This window comes from Zootoca vivipara, chromosome 10, assembly GCF_965207765.1.
Source record: "Zootoca vivipara chromosome 10, rZooViv2.hap1.1, whole genome shotgun sequence".
NCBI lineage: Eukaryota > Metazoa > Chordata > Lepidosauria > Squamata > Lacertidae > Zootoca > Zootoca vivipara.
In genome coordinates, this window is record NC_142593.1 from 11,694,552 (window position 1) to 11,713,255 (window position 18,704).

Below are 18,704 nucleotides of genomic sequence, written 5' to 3' on the forward strand. Positions count from 1 at the left end.
ATCATATTGTTCCATCAAAATGGTAAATGAGCCTTTATATTGCTGGAAACAAAATATATTTGCAATGGAGGGAGGCCTCCCTAGAACGGTATGCATAATAATTCTTGAAATTTCCAAGGGGAGGAATTTTAAGTACAGAAATCATTGGTGATGTTGCAGGTCATTTGAACCTGGTTCAAAGCAAACTCCACAGGTTCCAGAGACCTGCCTCATGGCTTGAGTATACACAAGATATGCTTGATCTCTTCAAGGATTCTGTCTACATGCTCTCAGTCTGAACAAACGAAGAAGTATCCAACAAAATGGGCAAGATGCCCCTATGACACCAACCAGAAGCAAATCAGCATTCAAAGAGAAGCTCAAGTCAGTGGAATCTTTAGCCAGCAAATCTCCTAGCCTCATTCTTGAATCTCTCTATATGTGTGGAATGGCAATGCCCAGCACTTCTATCAGGTCACAACTACCCAGCAATCAACATCCTACCACATATTTATTTTTAAACAAAATACAAAGACACTGATGTGGTATCAGAATAAATCTCTATGGATTAATTCACCTATTCACTTTTAATACAATAAGCACATCTCTCATCAATGATTAAGAGAAACATAGAAGCTGGTATTTGGCCCAACAGATACAGGTGCAAATTCTAGTTATTATTAAGCAACAGGCTAGTAAGCCTTCTAAAGAGTCATATCAGCTTCTATCAAGCAGAATCTGATAAGTGTAGACTGCCGGATGTTCTGCAATGATAATGTACAAAAATGTGCATTTCCTGCCAACCGCAATCAGAAAAAGGAAGTGACACCCAGTATATAAAGTAACTACTTAGAATAGGCAATCCATCAAGATATTACAGATGAGTACTGTTAATTTTTTTATAGTGTGACATTATTGAATGGAATAGGAAGGCTATATTTCTTTAAAACAATGCTACTTTATTTTTAAACCTAAAAGTTCAAGTTTCCAATTGTGGCAAACCTTCTATTGCCTCAGCATGACAATTTAGGTTTCCACTAATTCTTAATCCACCAAATAAATAGTCAGTTAGGATAAGTCAGTATGGAAATAAAAGAAGCAGTGGATAGTCCTCTGCACCATTGCCATTGAGAGGTTGAGGGAATATTACTGTTTAGTTCCATCTCAAGAAACAATGGAGGTGGAGAATAATCTTAACTGTAACTGGCCCAGCCAATTATTCAAATATTTACCCCCAACATTCCTCAACATTCTCACCATTTTAAACTTCTTTCCTTCCTCCCAGAACAGTGCAGGTTGGGGAAAGAGGACCAAAACCCCCATAATATTCACTTGTGGCTTGGAAATTGGTACCAAGCACGCTGCAAACTTCTCTCTCCTTTTCATTCCTTTTTTCCTATAGAGCAGAAAGCACTTTTGCAGACTAGGACAGTCCCACATTCTTCCATTTCCTGTAGCACCTCCACGGCAGTTCTCAGGTGGGAGTTCTGATGGACGCACTCCCAGCCCAGATTGTGGCAAATCCTTTAGTAAGGTTTACAATCTTGCAGTCACTGCAGAGTTTGTAATGACACTGGAAGGTCCTAGAGTAGGCAGATTACAGATTTTTAGGGCAGGGTGGCTAACCTGTGTCCCTCCAGCTGTTGCTGAACCACAATCCTATCACTCCTGAGCATTGGCCAATGCTGGCTGGGGCGACAAGTGTTGTAATTCAGCAACAAATGGAAAGCCACTGGTTATCATTCAAGTATAGAGTACAACTAAGAAATTCGTAGCTATGGAATAAACAACATATTGTATTTCTTCTACTCATAGTACCACTATGTCATAGTTGTGATGCCCCCTAGCCCAGTGTTTCCCAACCCGTGTGCCTCCAGATGTTTTGGGACTACAACTCCCATCATCCCTAGCTAGCAAGACCAGTGGTCAGGAATGATGGGAGTTGTAGTCCCAAAACATCTGGAGGCACACTGGTTGGCAAACACTGCCCTAGCCTCAGCACCCAAAGTAGCAGAACCAGTGCTGCTGCTCTAAATCCACCTCTGATATGTACCATGCTACTTAATACAATGAGTGGTGAGGAACTCAAGGCAATTCAACCAGGTAGGTTATGTTTTGTTCAATTTATGGGTATCCAACCACTCTTAATACTGCATCTATACGTTTAAAAAAGCATCAAGAACACTTTCCCAAGATAAATATAGTGAGAGGATAAATATTATGCATCACTAGCAATAATTTTGCTCTAATCGAGCAGCTAGCTGGTTTTCATAAGCTGCCTTAAGAATGATTCTTTCATAAGACTCAAATGCCCTATGTTGAGTATACAAGGCTGGAATATAATCAGCTAACAAGACGACTATTTCCAGACATGTAGCAGTGATGGACTGCAATCAGTAACAGGCCTATGGTTAAATTATTTCTAGGGCACTTGGTGTTATGTTCATGAAATAAGAAGTGGCCTTGATGCCAGTGCATCATTATTTCTATGACTCTGTGTTTTGACCACCAAATAAATCTCATAGCTTGGACCAGTGCCCCAAACTAGTGACCTACTTTCAATGGGGTGGGAAAAGAATGGAAAATCGTCCTTTAAGAGTAGATTAGCTGCAAATCTTCATATAGCAGAATAGTAGCATCCGGTAAGCAGCAGTTGAACCACACACACACAAAAGCTTTCTATTCGAATACAAAGCATCAAAAACCAATTATTCAAAATTTTACTTTTAGGGATAACTTGTTTAAAATATTTTTCTACAATCCAATTTTGGAGTCAAACTAAACCCATTTTTTAAAAAGCACAAAAATTGCTTTACTTTATTAAACTGAGAAAAAAGTTTTAGAAAAAAATAATTAAGTCCGCTGTTCTCAAGACATCTGTGGTGAATAATATGAACACAAGCATCTGTCCATAATGACAGGTCTGCGAAAATTAAGGAATCACATATCATTTAAGAGATGCTGATGATATAATTCAACCAGAAACAAGTCCTACTAGCTATTCTTACTTTTGAGTAAAGTAAGAATAGCTAGTAGGACTTGTTTCTTGTTGAATTATATCAGCAGACTTGGCATTTACTAGTATACAGATAAGCACATAGCAGTTTGAAAAATGCTTCACTTTACTTTTTACACAATCAAAAGTGTACAAATAAACCCTTCTTCAGAGGTAGGGGTTAATCTAACAAAAGCTTCATAAACAGGATTTCACAAATATTACCTTGGCTTACCAGCAAGCCTCCAAATGTGGTTTCCACCAGTTGCTTCCCATCACCCCCCACCCCCACCATCATCTGCCATGTGAATAGGCTTGGGGTGGAGTGGAGTTGGGGCTTGCTTTCATTTGGGAGGTAGAAAAAGACTATAAATAGGAACAAATCATTATGTTTCTTACTCCCCACCCCAATGTCAGCAAATGCACATTAAGAGCCTGCTTTTCTCCCAAATCCTCCAGCGTGCACAGAGGCTATGCTTTCACATTTGGTTAAGAGTAGTACATGAAGATTTCTGCTGTCTCTTACCTACTCTAACCACAGTACTCTAACTCAAGCAAGAGTTTGGAAAAGGAAATATATACTGCCAGATGTCCTTCTTGCCAGAAGGCCAGGGGCATTTACAGATTAACAGTCTCTCACTTACAACTCACATCTAACAGCTTTTCTAGATAATGTATTTAAAATATTTATATACCACTTTTCTATAAATATATATACAGTATATCCAAAGCGGTTTACAACTTCAGCATACATTGACCCTAGTTCACACATACTAACTAAGTGACAGATCAAAATACTAAGCATTAGATAGGATTTGAAAACCAGGATTTTAACATTGTTCTCCGATATTCATATTGTGTCTCTGATGCATCAGCTCTAGAAATATTTATCAAGCGAATTACAAAGAGATTCATTTGAATTAAGTCTTATTTTAACTTCTTCTTTAAAAAAATATGTACAAACCACAGTTCTCTGTAATTTACAGAGCAGAACTAATCCACCTATTTCTATTAACAATCTGCATACTTAGTTTAAGTACTTGGAAACCAGGGTGGCTGTTCAAACATCTGCTTTCTACACTATTAACAATTCCCTTGAGGCTATTTATTTAAAAAGAAACATAAAATAATTATTACCTAATATTTTCAATTCAAACAAAACTAAGTATTCAGCAGACTGGCAAAACTGAGAAACGACGTTTTATTGCAAAAAACAAAAACAAAACCCTTATATAAATCACAGATTCTGATGCCAGAATCTACAGTTAGTTAGATCTTGCATAGAAATATGCAAACTTCAATTTGATAATACAGATTTTTGTTATTATCTGAAAATGAAAAATTAAGATCTCAAACTCTTCATCGGTCATGTTGATAAATGTAAATGCCACACATTTCGGTTGTAGTAGGGAGAAGAGAAATGTTTCCAAATTTTTCTACATATATCTATATCTATATCCTATATAATAAAGTCCCTGTGTCTCTGCGTCCAGATTCTGTGTGTCCCGTTTCCGCGCTACTGCGCACGTGCCCCATGGACACAGGGATTGGACCAGAGACTTGGAACGCACACGCACGCGCTCTCCCCCCCAACTCCTCTGCCTACCGTTTACCTACCTGCGGCCGCCAACCACTCGCTTCTAAGCAGCAGCGTGAGGAGGAGGCTGCGAGATAGACCCGTGCGCTTCTCTCTCTCTTTCTCTCTCTCTCTCTCACACACACACACACAAACCGCCCGCCCGCCCGCCGCCACAGCAAACCACCTCAGGCGGTCACTGGAGGGAAACGCAGCTGCAACTTTCCCCTCTCACGGCTGCTGCTTTTTCCCTTTGCCCCTCTCACGGCTGATTCTTTCCCCCTTCGCTCGTGCAGGCAGCGCGTCCCGGAAAAGCCCCGCTCGCTTCTCTCTCTCTGTGTCTCTCTCTAGCGCCCGTTTATTGAACGGGCTGAAATACACTAGTATATATATAAACAACATAAGTGTGTGCACGCGCACGCATACTCTCTCACACTTAGCCAATAAAACTAAACAGGGTTATAACTGATGTAATGCGTCTTCAAACTATAGTAAGATGACAATAGTCAGTCATTCTATAAAGCAGCTGGCACCACACCTTTAATACTGCCAACAATTAGCCACCAGTAATGGACATCAATGCTCCCCCTAAAACTGATTCAAATATAAAGAATTTTCATCTACAACAGCTTATGGGAGCGGGTGGCACTGTGGACTAAACCACTGAGCCTCTTGGGCTTGCCGATCGGAAGGTCAGCAATTCGAAGCCACACAATGGGGATGTTAAAAAAATGTGTGATAAAAACTTAACTTATCCTGGGGCTGAAGAGCACTTCTTAAGCATCATCCTCTGGAAATGACCATCTAAGTAGGACCAGAACCACCACAAAGCAGTGACACCCAGCCCTAACTCAGCCAACTGCTCCAGAAAGATACCCTGGTTGTATCAAAAGCTGCTGAGAGGCAGAGGGAAATTAACAGGGACACATATTCCCTGTCTTTCTCCCAACATAGGTCATCCTACGAGGTGACCAAACAGTTTCTGTGTAAAATGTAAGTTGATTTCTAAAACCTTGCTTAAACACCCCAGAGATAGTTTTGATGTGTGTCAAAGGATATTAAAAGAAACACATTTTAATTTTTAAAAGGTTTACCAACAAAACCAAAGACACATGAAACAACCGAAGCTTATTATATTATTATGAGAAGATTTCATACCTGCACCAGGAATGATAGCTAACTTCGTTTCAACGAGACCCATTTTTGCAGAAGTAGCTTAAAACAAACAAACAAATAAACGGACCAATGTTAGTTCTTATAAAATTTGCATATGGCTTTAGAAAAAAGAAGCCTATACGAAATAAGCTGTTGATGCACTGAATCTGCTTTTAAAAAAAATAAAATAAAAAGTATTTAAAGAGGCATTTATATATTTTTATGTATAAAAAATTACAGTGAAGGCACCTGCCTGATATCAATAGGCAGGAACTTCCTAATATGCATACACCACACCACGTTGAATAAATATGCTTGTAAGTTGGAACCGTCTTGTGAAATACACTCTCCCCCCTCCCCTTTTAAACATCAGTGATGTTTCTGTGTGAAAGATGGAGGGCTGCAGAACCAACAGACAGGATGTATTTTGTTCATTAGTCCAGGCTTCTTCAATATAATATATGGGATTGCACTCACAGGAAGAGTGCAATCCCATATATACGTACAACTACTCAGGATTGTTTGGACTAGAGAACAACACATAGAGGAAGCTGGAAGGCAGATCTGCTTGACAAGTGAACCCAGTGAAACACGTATGATATGGGCAAGATGCAGAAGACTAGCTAACAGAACAGTAATAAACTCCATCATAAGAAAGAAGCATGATTATGTATTTACATCCTATTCAGGATCTGTTAAGAGAAGAGTGTTTCCCATAATCTTTTGGCAGCCAGTGTGACATGTTAAAAGTAGCTGAAATAAATTAAAAAGTTTGTTCTGGGTATAAGCTTTTGTGTGAAGATGTGTGCATGCACACGAAAGCTTATACCCAGAGCAAACTTAGTTGGTCTCTAAGGTGCTACTGGACATTTTTTTTATTTATTTCGACTGCGTCAGACCAAGGCGGCTACCTACTTGAATGTTAAAAGTAGGTTAACTTTAAATCCCCACCCAGCTGTAATGATGACATTGCTTCTCAACCTAATCTACTTTCACATTGTGGCTGTGAGAAGGGGAGGGGAAGAAATGTCTTTAATAAATAAAACAGTGTCCCATAAAATGGGACAATCCCACTTATTCTGTGCTCCTTGACAGGAAGAGTGGGATCCAGATGTGATTCTGGTAATTCTATTATTCTTGAATAGTATAAAAAGGGCAGGATCAGTGATTATATTTTAAAAAGTCAAGGGATATGCCTTAATGGTTACATTTGTAGTCTTCTCTAATCTGCAAGTTTAGAGCAGTTTATAGAACTGTCTAAGAACCAAGTATTTCTAATTGTTACCAAAGGACTTACAATCAACTAATTATAAAAGGAAACAAAACAAGGCAAAACAATGAAAAGTAGTACTGTACAGGTAACTCACAACTTACACTTATTTAACATATGCACTTGCAGTTTTATGTGCGTTGTCAAGAAAGTATATATATATATATATATATATATATATATATATATATATATATACAGTGGTACCTCGGTTTATGAACACAATTGGTTCCGGAAGTCTGTTCATAAACTGAAGCGTTCATAAACTGAAGCGAACTTTCCCATTGAAAGTAATGGAAAGTGGATTAATCCGTTCCAGGCAGTCCGCGGAGTAACCGTTCATAAACTGAAGCGAACTTTTCCATTGAAAGTAATGGAAAGTGGATTAATCCGTTCCAGACGGGTCCGCGAAGTACTTAAACTGAAGCGTTCATAAACTGAAACATGGGTGTAATTGGTTCCGGAAGTCTGTTCATAAACTGAAGCGTTCATAAACTGAAGCGAACTTTCCCATTAAAAGTAATGGAAAGTGAATTAATCCGTTCCAGATGGGTCCGTGGCGTTCATAAACCGAAAATTCATAAACCGAGGTGTTCATAAACCGAGGTTCCACTGTATATATATATATATGATACAAAAATAGGATGCCGGGGTGGGTGGGTGGAGAAAGGGACCATTTTTAGCTGGTGAAGCAGGAACAGCTGGCAATGTTGGTGCTGTTTTCATTGTTCTTTCTCAAGAATTACAGGGAAACACTATGAACACTTTCAGCTTAATTCTGTGCATGCCTACTCAGAAACGAGCCCCAAGTAGTTCAATGGAACTTATTCCATGTACAGGATTGCAGTCTCTGGGTTTCCCCCCACAACTAAGTAATATGTGGCAATTCAAGTAGACAACTGCCTGAGAAAGGCTTTCCAGCCAGCATCTTACGCTGAAATGATATATGGGAATTAGTCCAATTGAATTCAGTGGGACTTTTCCCCATATATACATATACAGGATTGCACCATTAAGCCTGCCCCCTTATCCTCTAACTAGCTTGTTACCTACAGTGCCAAAAGTTACCAACCACACTGAGTTAACCTACTCCAGATGCTCTCCAAAGAGTAAGAACCTAATGAAAGTGCAAAGCGAGAGAAAAATGCTAAGCTTAAAGAACTGCGTCATTATCTTAATGTTCAAAATTATGTAAAATAAATTCAGTATTGAAAAAACAAGCTCTCCTTGGTAACAATTAAACAACCCCCCTACAATATTAAGAGTGTTAACTGTAAAAAAAGAAAAAGCCTTACCTGCCACTCTTATGTCACAGGCTAAAGCTAATTCTAGGCCGCCACCTAATGCAATGCCATCTATTGCAGCAATAGTTGGTACTGGAAGGTTAGCTGAAAGGTAAAACAACAATTAACAAACCTAAGATATGGAATCATTTGCATAATGCACTTCATTCATCCCCAAGGCAATTTTTTTTCGTAACACAAAGTTGATTCAGTGAAAAAATGTTTCTGTAGGCAAATTATGCAGCCTCTGTTTTTTGTATACAGTATCTCAATTGTAATCTAAACTCTGACCACAAAGACATTCAGAATGCTAACAGCAATGCAACACTGAATGGTAGGATAATTTCAAACTTCAAGGTAAGTGAACGTGCAGTATTCAGTTGACTCTGCTTTTCACCATAATAAGCAACAGCTGCGGCTACAGAAGGATGATCAGTTTGTTTCCAGTCTGTGTCAGTTTTGCACATGTTCATTCATAAGTTCATCGCATCCCATTTCAGCATCAAACTGCTTTTGTTTAAAAACTGCACAAAATTTGCATTATTTCATGATACACATCTTGGTACTTTTTAAAGAAAAGAACTGTATCATAAAGTTTGGAGATATGTAAAAACCAAAGGGAAAAAATGTTCCAATCTGCCATATATCCAGGAAGAGTAAATCATGTCAGCTCACTTCAAAATGCAGAATAAACGAAATCCTTGAGCATTCCTATGGAACAGTTGCTAGATCTGTTAAAACACTGGTGAGGATGTAACTGAGAAGTTGCCTACTGTACTTGTAACATAGGAGAGACTACATAGCCAAATCCCAAGGAGTATATTCACAATCCAATACTACTCACCTTATTTTTTAAGTTAGACACCCACAGGCACGCGCACGCACACACACACATACAGAGAGAGACTATTAACAAAGGAATGTTTCTACAGTAGCAGCTAGCTGCCTTTACACCTTCAACCACATCCTGTGCATCAGCAGAAGAGGTTAAAAACTGATCCAAATACCCTGTTTCCCCAAAAATAAGACATACCCATAAAATAAGCCATAGTGTGTCTTCTTGAGGATAAATAAATATAAGACAGTGTCTTATTTTTGGGAAAACACAGTACAGTAATCAGGAGATTGAAATCTCAAACTGACACTATAGCAAATTTTGCCCTCTGGTTCGGCACAATCATTTAGAGCAGTGATGGCCAAACTTGCTGTTTTGGGGCTACAACTCCCATCATCCCTAGCTAACAGGACCAGTGGTCAGGGATGATGGGAACTGTAGTCCCAAAACAGCTGGAGGGCCAAATTTGGCCATCACTGATTTAGAGTATATAGAAATATTAGCCAGTCTATGTGAGGGTAGTTGAAGTCACCCATTACTACAATGTTTCATTTTGGGGATGCTTCCCTGAATTCATTCTTCATCTCAAGATCTCCCTGAGCATTTTTATCAGAGACACAACAATAGTACATTCCCAGTACATGTACTTAATTACTCTTGGGGCTAGGTATTATTTTGCGAGGAGTCTGCCCCTTCGGCTTTTCTAGCTTCTTGGACTCAATGCTCTCTCTGACACACACAACTACATAATCTCCAGTATGTCCTTCTCTGTCCTTCCTATAGAGTTTAAATCAAGAGATAACTGTGTCCCATAGGTTCTCTCCATTTCGCCAGTTCTCCATTAAACCCACTACATTACTGCCGTTCTCTAAGACCAAGCACTTGCCTTGGCGGCTTCTAGCATTTTGACCTGTGGTGCTTTGGCCCGTCTGAATTGTTGCCCTGTGTCCCTGCACTTACAATGCCTAGTTCTCCGCCATCCCCAATTAATTTTTCATCATTTTTAACAGCCCTAATCTTTTAAGGTGTCAATAATTTTCCTTTAAAGCCCACATCAAAGTTGATCATTTGAGATTTGTGGTGTTTTGGCTTATTTATACTAACTGTGGGACTGATCTGAAGAATTATTTCTCCAGAGGTTCAAATAAGCAATGTTTCCTCACTGGATTTTGTAAACAGAATGATCTATTAATGTTCTGTTTTACCAAGTACTTTTAACATTAAGTGCAGACCTGCATCAGTAATGGAAATCTCAATGCAGAAAATGAAAGTGGACAATTAGTCTTGGTGTTCCTATGCGGCAAAGCATGCATCTCTAATTTTAGAGTAAAAAGCAATACCAAAAATAGCAGGCTTTGATATTTTCCCCCCGTCTCAGTGTCCAGGATCTATAGTTTCCAGCTTAGTAAAAAATGCTTATTTTTATATCAAAGTGATGTTTAGCAAAACACCAGTACTTTAACAAGAAATAAAATAAAGTAGCAATGCAAGGGAAGCATAAAACAACAAACAATTGTAAGATATTAATTGTTAGAAAATGCTTGGGTCTTATTCAAAGGTTGCATTCTGAAAATCATATTCAGTCATACCTCAGTTTAAGTACTCCGTGGACCTGTCCGGAATGGATTAAGCCACTTTCCATTACTTTCAATGGGAAAATTTGCTTCAGGTTAAGTACGCTTCAGGTTAAGTACAGACTTCCGGAACCAATTGTGTAATTAAACTGAGGTACCACTGTATTGACTTAACAAGCCTAGGTATGAATTAGCCTTCTTGCTATACACACAGCCCATTCTCCTTTCACACAAGTGAGTAGAACAAGCCAAAATGTCTTCTGGAGTTTTCCATTTTGTCTGAATCAGAAAATAATGTTAACAGCTTCAGATCAAGACAGAATAGTAAATGATAGTTTGATGTTGGCTTAATATTCTGGTTTGTTCCAATAACGGAAACAATAGTTTATCGCTTGCTTGCTCCTCTATCAAGTAAAGGAGTTTACAGCTAAAAGCCTCACTCCTATCTCCAGTTATTAGGCAGAGACATGGTCATCCAAACTCACCCAGTAACTTCCATCATTTATGAACAGTAGAATAGGGGATGCAGACTCAAATAATTTTTAAAAAAAAAACATTCGAAATCTAACAGCTTACTTTTAATAGCAATTAAACAACAAATACACAATCTAGAGATGTGATGCATGGACAAGAACTAACTGTTGGAGAAAATACATCATAAAAACACAACATATTACTGCAACATTTGAAATATATTTCCAACAGGAGTGGTATAAATTAGAGTACTAGAGATTAACAATCCTTCATAAAAATCCAAGCTTGTTAGTATACCTTTTAGTACAGTTTAAGGCATAAAGTATTATCATTATCATTATTATTATTATTATTATTATTATTATTATTATTATTATTATTATTATTATCATTATTAAAATGTATATACCACCCTATACCTGGGGTTCTCAGGGATATTCATAAGATAAAATTACAATATAAAAACACAAAAATACATAATCAAAAATAAACAGAAACATTTAACGGGCTGAACAACACTATTTATTTAACAGGCTGAACAACACTAGTTATGTTAACGGGCTGAACAACACTAGTTATGTTATGAACTGGATCCTTTGTTTATCCTCTTAACCTTCTGTCCTACACCTCCCTGTGGCCCAAACCCAGAATCATTTACATTTCGAATTTGCCCCTTAGCATATAGATCTCCCTCATCTCCTGCCAGATTCTTAGCACTTTCCTTTCTCCTTATATGACAACAGTACTGTAGTTTCTCCCACCTCTGTGTTTATCGGTCTTCTTTCTTTTCTACCTAACTAATCTTATAAGCTGTTGTTTCAGGCACCATCTTGTGTGTGGCTCTCATCTGTATTTGTTGTACTCACTTTGCATGTACTCACTGCTACATGCATATAGAGGAACCTCCCTATTACACACTGTAACTCTGGGTGCAAGATCTGAGGAAAAACACTTCTGGAGGTGACATCTCCATCCATCCATCCAAGTGTGCTCACAACACCACCTGTGAATGTGGACATTCTATTTAGCATCTTACCCCAAAGAGCTAGAAGTCTTATTTCAGAAAAAGACCTTATTACAGAAGTACAATAGATTCTGGAGCAATGATTTCCCCAATATTGGACAATATTAGAACTTATCCAAATAGTAATGCATTCTCAATTGCTATTATTTCAGGAAGGTGAGGTATTGAATTAGTTTTATACATTTCTTAATGTTTTAGAACTGTACACTCATAAAATAGGATTTAAAAGTAAAAAAGCTAGCATTTAATAATACATTAGTGGTTGTTTTTATTAAGGTATACATAAGCTTTATGCATATTAACTCTCATATTATGATTTCATAATATCTGGACAGAGCATTTCATATAGCATAAAACCTTCAAACCCTGAGACTCGAAACAAACTATTAATAATATACTGTTGTCTATGATCAATGAGATTTTCACTTACCCATTTCATTAATAGTTGCCCTTGCTTTTGAGACAAAAGAGCTTACTTCACTAGAGTGCATTTTGACTCTTTCTTTAAGGTCAGCACCTGCAAAGCACATTGTCTGGTTACAGTCATATTCAGGTTTTATAGTAGTATCAGCTCAAAGAAACCATAGATGGCATCATTCATACTTTCAAGAAAAGCAACTTGAGCATTTTTCAGGAAAACCTATGTGTATGATTAGCTCCTGGCAAGATCAGGGGCTCCTGGCTCACCTCTCTTTACCAAACAGTGCATATTATGTATGAAAATATTTATATAAATAATTTACTGAGAACCTAACATATATTAGGCACAGAGAGATTAAAAAAAAGGAACAGATCTGACACACAAAGGCCTGGTACAGGCATAATAACCCAAATCCCCAAAACATGGCTAGGATATTGAAAACACCCTGAGGTCTTCTTCTGCCAATCACGTAACTCTCACAAGTCAAGTCACTCCTTCCTACACTTTTGGGAGGTGATCACGGTTGCCTTCATGCAAGAGATACAAAACAATTAAATCAAGAACGAATAGATTAAAAAACAGTTTCTATCCACGAGCTATAACCATCTTTAATGCTGTAACTAAATAATATGATCCTGGGGAGTTGTGATGGGTGTGTATGTATGTGTGCTGTAATTGTGTTTTTGTTTTGTTTTATGGGATGGCATTCAATTTTGTTGTACTATGTACGATGACAATAAAGTATCTATTCTATTCTATTCTATTCTATTCTATTCTATTCTATTCTATTCTATTCTATTCTATTCTATTCTATTCTATAATGCAGTGTTACACCTGAACTAACACTAACCCTGATTACCATCAAACCAATGAAGTTTGCAACCAAGGAGATCGGGAAAGCTGTCAATGCTGGATCAAGAAAAAGAGATGCACTCTCGATCATTTAGAGAAGGCCTAAACCAGGCATCCCCAAACTTCAGCCCTCCAGATGTTTTGGACTACAATTCCCATCATACCTGACCACTGGTCCTGTTAGCTAGGGATCATGGGAGTTGTAGGCAAAAACATCTGGAGGGCTGCAGTTTGGGGATGCCTGGCCTAAACAAATCTGTCTATGTGTAACACAATGACAAGGGATATAAAACAATACCACACTGGCACACAACAAGTGTGAATAGAAGGTAATACCCATACACCCCTTTTATTGCAATGACCATAACCCTTTTGTGAAGGCAGCTGTCAGGAGGAAGTATGATGAGCTAAAACAGAAAGGGGTAATCTTGGTCCTGCAGTGGCTATCAGACTCCCAACTCTCTTCAGCCAAAATATTAAATCTCAAGATGGCGGGAGTCATAGTCTAACATCAGGAATGCCGTAAAATCTCAATCCTGGACTAAAAGATTCCTTTTGGTTTCTATAAGGGTGAGTCATGGGCTGTCGTGGAGAGGAGAATGAGTCATCAAAAAATAAACCAAGATTAGTACCAGGTGGATGCAACTCTTCATGTAGATACCACATAACCCTGAAAAACAATCTCTGCACAGGGTTCCAAGCACTATGATATTGAGAAGCGTACATTTGTGGGTAACATATTTTTTAAATCTAAAATGTAAATGGTAAAGAACAAGGTCATCCTAAAGTATAAATGAGATATGTGTCAAAGTTAAAGAATTTATCCAAGCAACAAAACAGATTTTGTTTCAAGTTTCATTTTTTAAAGTTTTCTCTCAGGAAGAGCACTCCCTGACAGCTGTTAGAAGATTCTGTACTTACAATGAGAAAAAGCTTACTGAAATGAACACCAGCTACTGAAGTATTTTTACCTAGTCTAAAAACAAACCACTTGTCCGCATAATGGGAAAAAAAAACATTATGCTTTGTAGACCAAATGCACGTGTACGCATAATTAAATGTGACTCAAATGTTTCATATAATCATCCCACTCACAGTACAGAAATAGCTAATACATATATTAAAAACCAAAGATGGCAAAAATCTAGTGATGCTTTTCTTCTGCCCAGAGAACATAAAAAGCACGTTTAGCAAGTGAAAAATAAAAATAAAATGAAAGGCATGTGTCAGAACTTGAATAAAAAGTGGCTTTTATCATTTTTCAATAATACATCATATCTACATCAGGAACTTGCAGCAAGCAACATTTTTAAAAACAAATTTTAAAATTAAAATAACTAGCTATTTGTACCGTAGCAAACCCACTCCATATGCCCCTTCCACCAAAGCAACAAAACTCAATCCATTTCTTATCTTACCAATCATCATTACTTCCAGTGTTGGCTAATTAGCCTTCAATTAATTAGCTCAAATTAGCCCCCCTCCTATGACCTAAAACTGAGTATACAATGTAATGAAAGGATTTTAATTAGATTAAAATGAAATTAAATGGAGTCTTAATACCTGATATTCACTTCTCTCCTCCCCACCCCAATGCTACATGATTTTGTCCAATAGCCCTCCAGCTATTACATGATCTTCCTGTCCATTTTCAAACTTATTCAGCAACACCACAGCAAACACATGCCATTCACCTCCAGTAGATAACAAATGACCCCAGATGAGCACTTGCACAAACTCCACCCGTTTGACACGAAGTGCACTCTGCAAAATGAACCAACCACACAGCCACCATAGCACTGCCATTTAGCAACGACCTATTTGGACACATGGCTTTCTCCAAGCCTTCTAGCCATAGCTGCCAAGTTATCCCTTTTTTACAGGGATTTTCCCTTATGCTGAATAGGCTTCCTCGCGAGAAAAGCGAAAACTTGGCAGCTATGCTTCTAGCTTCAAAGAGCTACTGGTATATAATGTCATAGCAGCAACGCAGAATACATATCTGAACGCAGACTCTCAGCACTTTCACAATGGCATAATGAACATGGTATTTATAAAGTAATAAAAGTATGCAATCATGTGTTCAGTTCACAATACTTTTCATTTGAAAAGTGCAACAGATTTACCAGTATAAACAACTATGAAAATTCTCTCCTATAACTGGCTAAACTGAAAATAGCAGAGATACCATAGTGTTCAAGAGCATGCATGCATTCTGGCCTTGAATGCTTGATGTCTGGTACTGTGATGAATTTTCTGTATTTATCAATGCAATTGATCTTTAATAACTGTAAATTTTGACCATACGTAATACTCAATGGGAGCAAACTTGAAAATGTAGTTTATTTAATATTAATCAATAGAGAGACTGATTAACTTAGCTTAGAATCATTGCAGACCAAATAATATGTGCTCTCAACACACTGCCAAACATACTCGACTATACAACAAACATTTAGAAACACCCGTGTCACTGATTGAAAATTATAGCACTTTATTTCTCTAAGGAGGATAGCAGATGTTATATATATAAATAAATAAAAATCCAAAAAGGCTGAATTTACTAAAATAAATTTTGGAGTCTCAGTCATTTCTACTTATTTTGATTATGTATTTCCAAATGGATAACAAAATTAAATTTGCATACCAGCACAAAACACCCCAGGAACTTCACTTCGGAATATAACCGTCCGTACTTTTTTGTCACTTTTCAAAGCTTCCATAACTTTTGACATCTATAGAGAAAAGGTATGCAAATTGTCAACACTTATTTTCAACACTTAATGTTCATAGAAGACTAAGTACAGTATTCGTCCACTTACCATTTTTATAAGGTTTTTATTAAGTGCATTTTTTGCATGTGCTCTGTTTAGTCCAAGTACCACAATTCCTATACACAGAAAGAAAAAAATAACTGAAATCAATAGTGTGCATAAGGTTTATCCCACATTTAAAAAAATGTACCTATGTTATCTACTGACAAAAAGCCAGTCTACTTAGTGCATAGCTGCCAAGTTATCCCTTATTTTAAGGGATTTTCCCTTATGCTGAATAGGCTTCCTCGCGAGAAAAGGGAAAACTTGGCAGCTATGACTTAGTGTGAATAACTGCTATTTGGCATGAAACATGATTATCTCTCTAGTTGATCTATATTAGTAACTGCTTGAATTAAATCAGATCCACTAAAATTAAATCAGATCCATCCATTGATAGTGCACTAATATATTTGAAAACACTCATCTTAAGCACCAACAATAGTTTATGTTTGGAAAATTAGTCAACTACTAACTCTTTATCACTACAACAAAGCTACTGTGTACACTAACAACAGAGCTGATAATGTTAAGTCAACAGAAAGCAACAGGCACTGACCATATGCAATACATTTGTCCATGTTATTTTTAAATGCAGAAACATTTCAAATAACCTGCCTAACCAAAGAGAATTACTGTTTTAAGACACAGTAACATCTGGCGAATTTAAGGGGCAGCTTAAGGAGAGATTATAAATTTGGCCAGTAACAGAAAGAGCTCCTGGGCAGGAGTGGTTGGGTGAGTACAGTTAGGCTGCAAGCCGAAGTATGCTTGCTAGAGAGTACTGGTAAGTGTCATTGAACTCAGTGAACTTCTAAGTAAACATGTTTACTGTAAACTGTTAATAGATAGGATTCTAGAGATTTTCTTTTCCTCCCCTCCTCTCATGCATTTCTGTGGGTTTTCTAGATAAAAAACTATGATTATATTAAACACATTATTAGCCAAGCTACTGGGCTATAAATCTAAAAATGTACAGTATTTAAAACTATTCATCCATATAAAATTTCAGTATGTGAACTTTTAGTTACAGAAGATTGTAATAGGCATTATTTCACTAACCCTAGGGGTTTTCCTAGGGACAAGGTCTACAAACTCCTTACCCTGCTTTTTATGTGGTGGGCTTGATGGGGTCACATAGATTTACTCCTATACATGCATTGTGCACTTGAGTCCTTTTATTCCATATGAATACAGACGAACACTGTCCCAAACAACAGAATCAAAACTCCCCCCCCCCATTTTTGAATCAAACAACTATTCAACCAATACTGTGCCTACAATGTACGTTTTCCTCTCAGTAGCTAATACCACTGGACACAACTTACATCAGAATTTAAACTTTCCTCTACATTATACTGTACTTTGGTTCCAATCCTCCCACCTACTTTTAGAAGAAAAATGCATCAGGAATGGTCAAGCCTCTAAGAAGAAAGCCAAAGGTATAGGAATGTTTAATCATGCCTTGAGTTCAGAATTCTCAACTGCCTCAGTCACTGCAGCAATAAAAGTACTGAAGTGGCAGAAGACAGTACATTATGCCATATGAATGGAACTGAAATCAGGCTGTGGCATGTTCAAAGAACATCACTAGGAAATTGTGATTCTCACTAACTTTAATTTCCTTCCAGTTGTCCAAGGTGCTCAAGACAGCATACATAATTGTGCATCCTCTTGGCAACACTGCAAGGTAGATTAGGCTGGGAGATACTGATGGGCTCAAAGCCACCCAGTGAGCTTCAAGTACAGTTAGGGAGCTGACTCCAATCTTCCAAATCCTTATTCAAGAGTACACTATATCCCACATTAGCTTGGAGAAGTGGCAGTTCCTAACCCTTTATTACGAGTTGTCCCACACCTTATTACAAGTGGCCTGATTACACTTTCAAAATTTAATATCGCATTGAAAATTTGAAGCACAAGCCTACTGATATTTACTCAGAATTAAATCCCATTGAGTTCAAGCTGCTTACTCCCAAGGTGTGCACCATATTACAGCTTTAATGTGCAAAATACAGAACTACTGTATTCTATAGAAGTAGGTAAAAGGTAAAGGCAAAGGACCCCTGGACGGTTAAGTCCAGTCAAAGGCAACTATGGGGTTGCGGCACTCATCTCGCTTTCAGGCCGAGAGAGCTGGCGTTTGTCCACAGACAGCTTTCCAGGTCATGTGGCCAGCAGGACTAAGCCACTTTTGGCACAACGGGACACCATGATGGAAACCCGAGCGCACGGAGGAACGGCGTTTACCTTCCCACTGCAGTGGTACCTATTTATTTACTTGCACTCATGTGCTTTCAAACTGCTAGGTTGACAGGACTGTCTAAAATAGTGTTTCCCAAACCTGGGTCTCCAGTTGTTTTTTGGACTACAATTCCCATCATCCCTGACCACTGGTCCTCATAACTAGGGATAGTTATAGTCCAAAACAGCTGGAGACCCAGGTTTGGGAA

The 18,704-nt window shown here is 37.9% G+C and overlaps 1 protein-coding gene across 2 annotated transcripts in view; it reads right to left on the reverse strand.

Annotated features, from left to right (window-relative positions):
• Positions 1–18,704, reverse strand: part of AUH (AU RNA binding methylglutaconyl-CoA hydratase) — a 29,055-nt gene that overhangs the window by 9,387 nt on the left and 964 nt on the right. For both annotated transcript variants that reach the window (XR_009558313.2, XM_035100283.3), the window contains exons 2-6: positions 16,261–16,328; positions 16,086–16,173; positions 12,596–12,682; positions 8,271–8,363; positions 5,709–5,765 (exon numbers count right to left, since the gene is read on the reverse strand). Coding sequence is in view for 1 of the 2 variants with exons in the window: in XM_035100283.3 (XP_034956174.2) it covers positions 5,709–5,765; positions 8,271–8,363; positions 12,596–12,682; positions 16,086–16,173; positions 16,261–16,328 (393 nt within the window). In the remaining variant the exon portion in view is untranslated. The remainder of the gene's footprint in view (positions 1–5,708; positions 5,766–8,270; positions 8,364–12,595; positions 12,683–16,085; positions 16,174–16,260; positions 16,329–18,704) is intronic.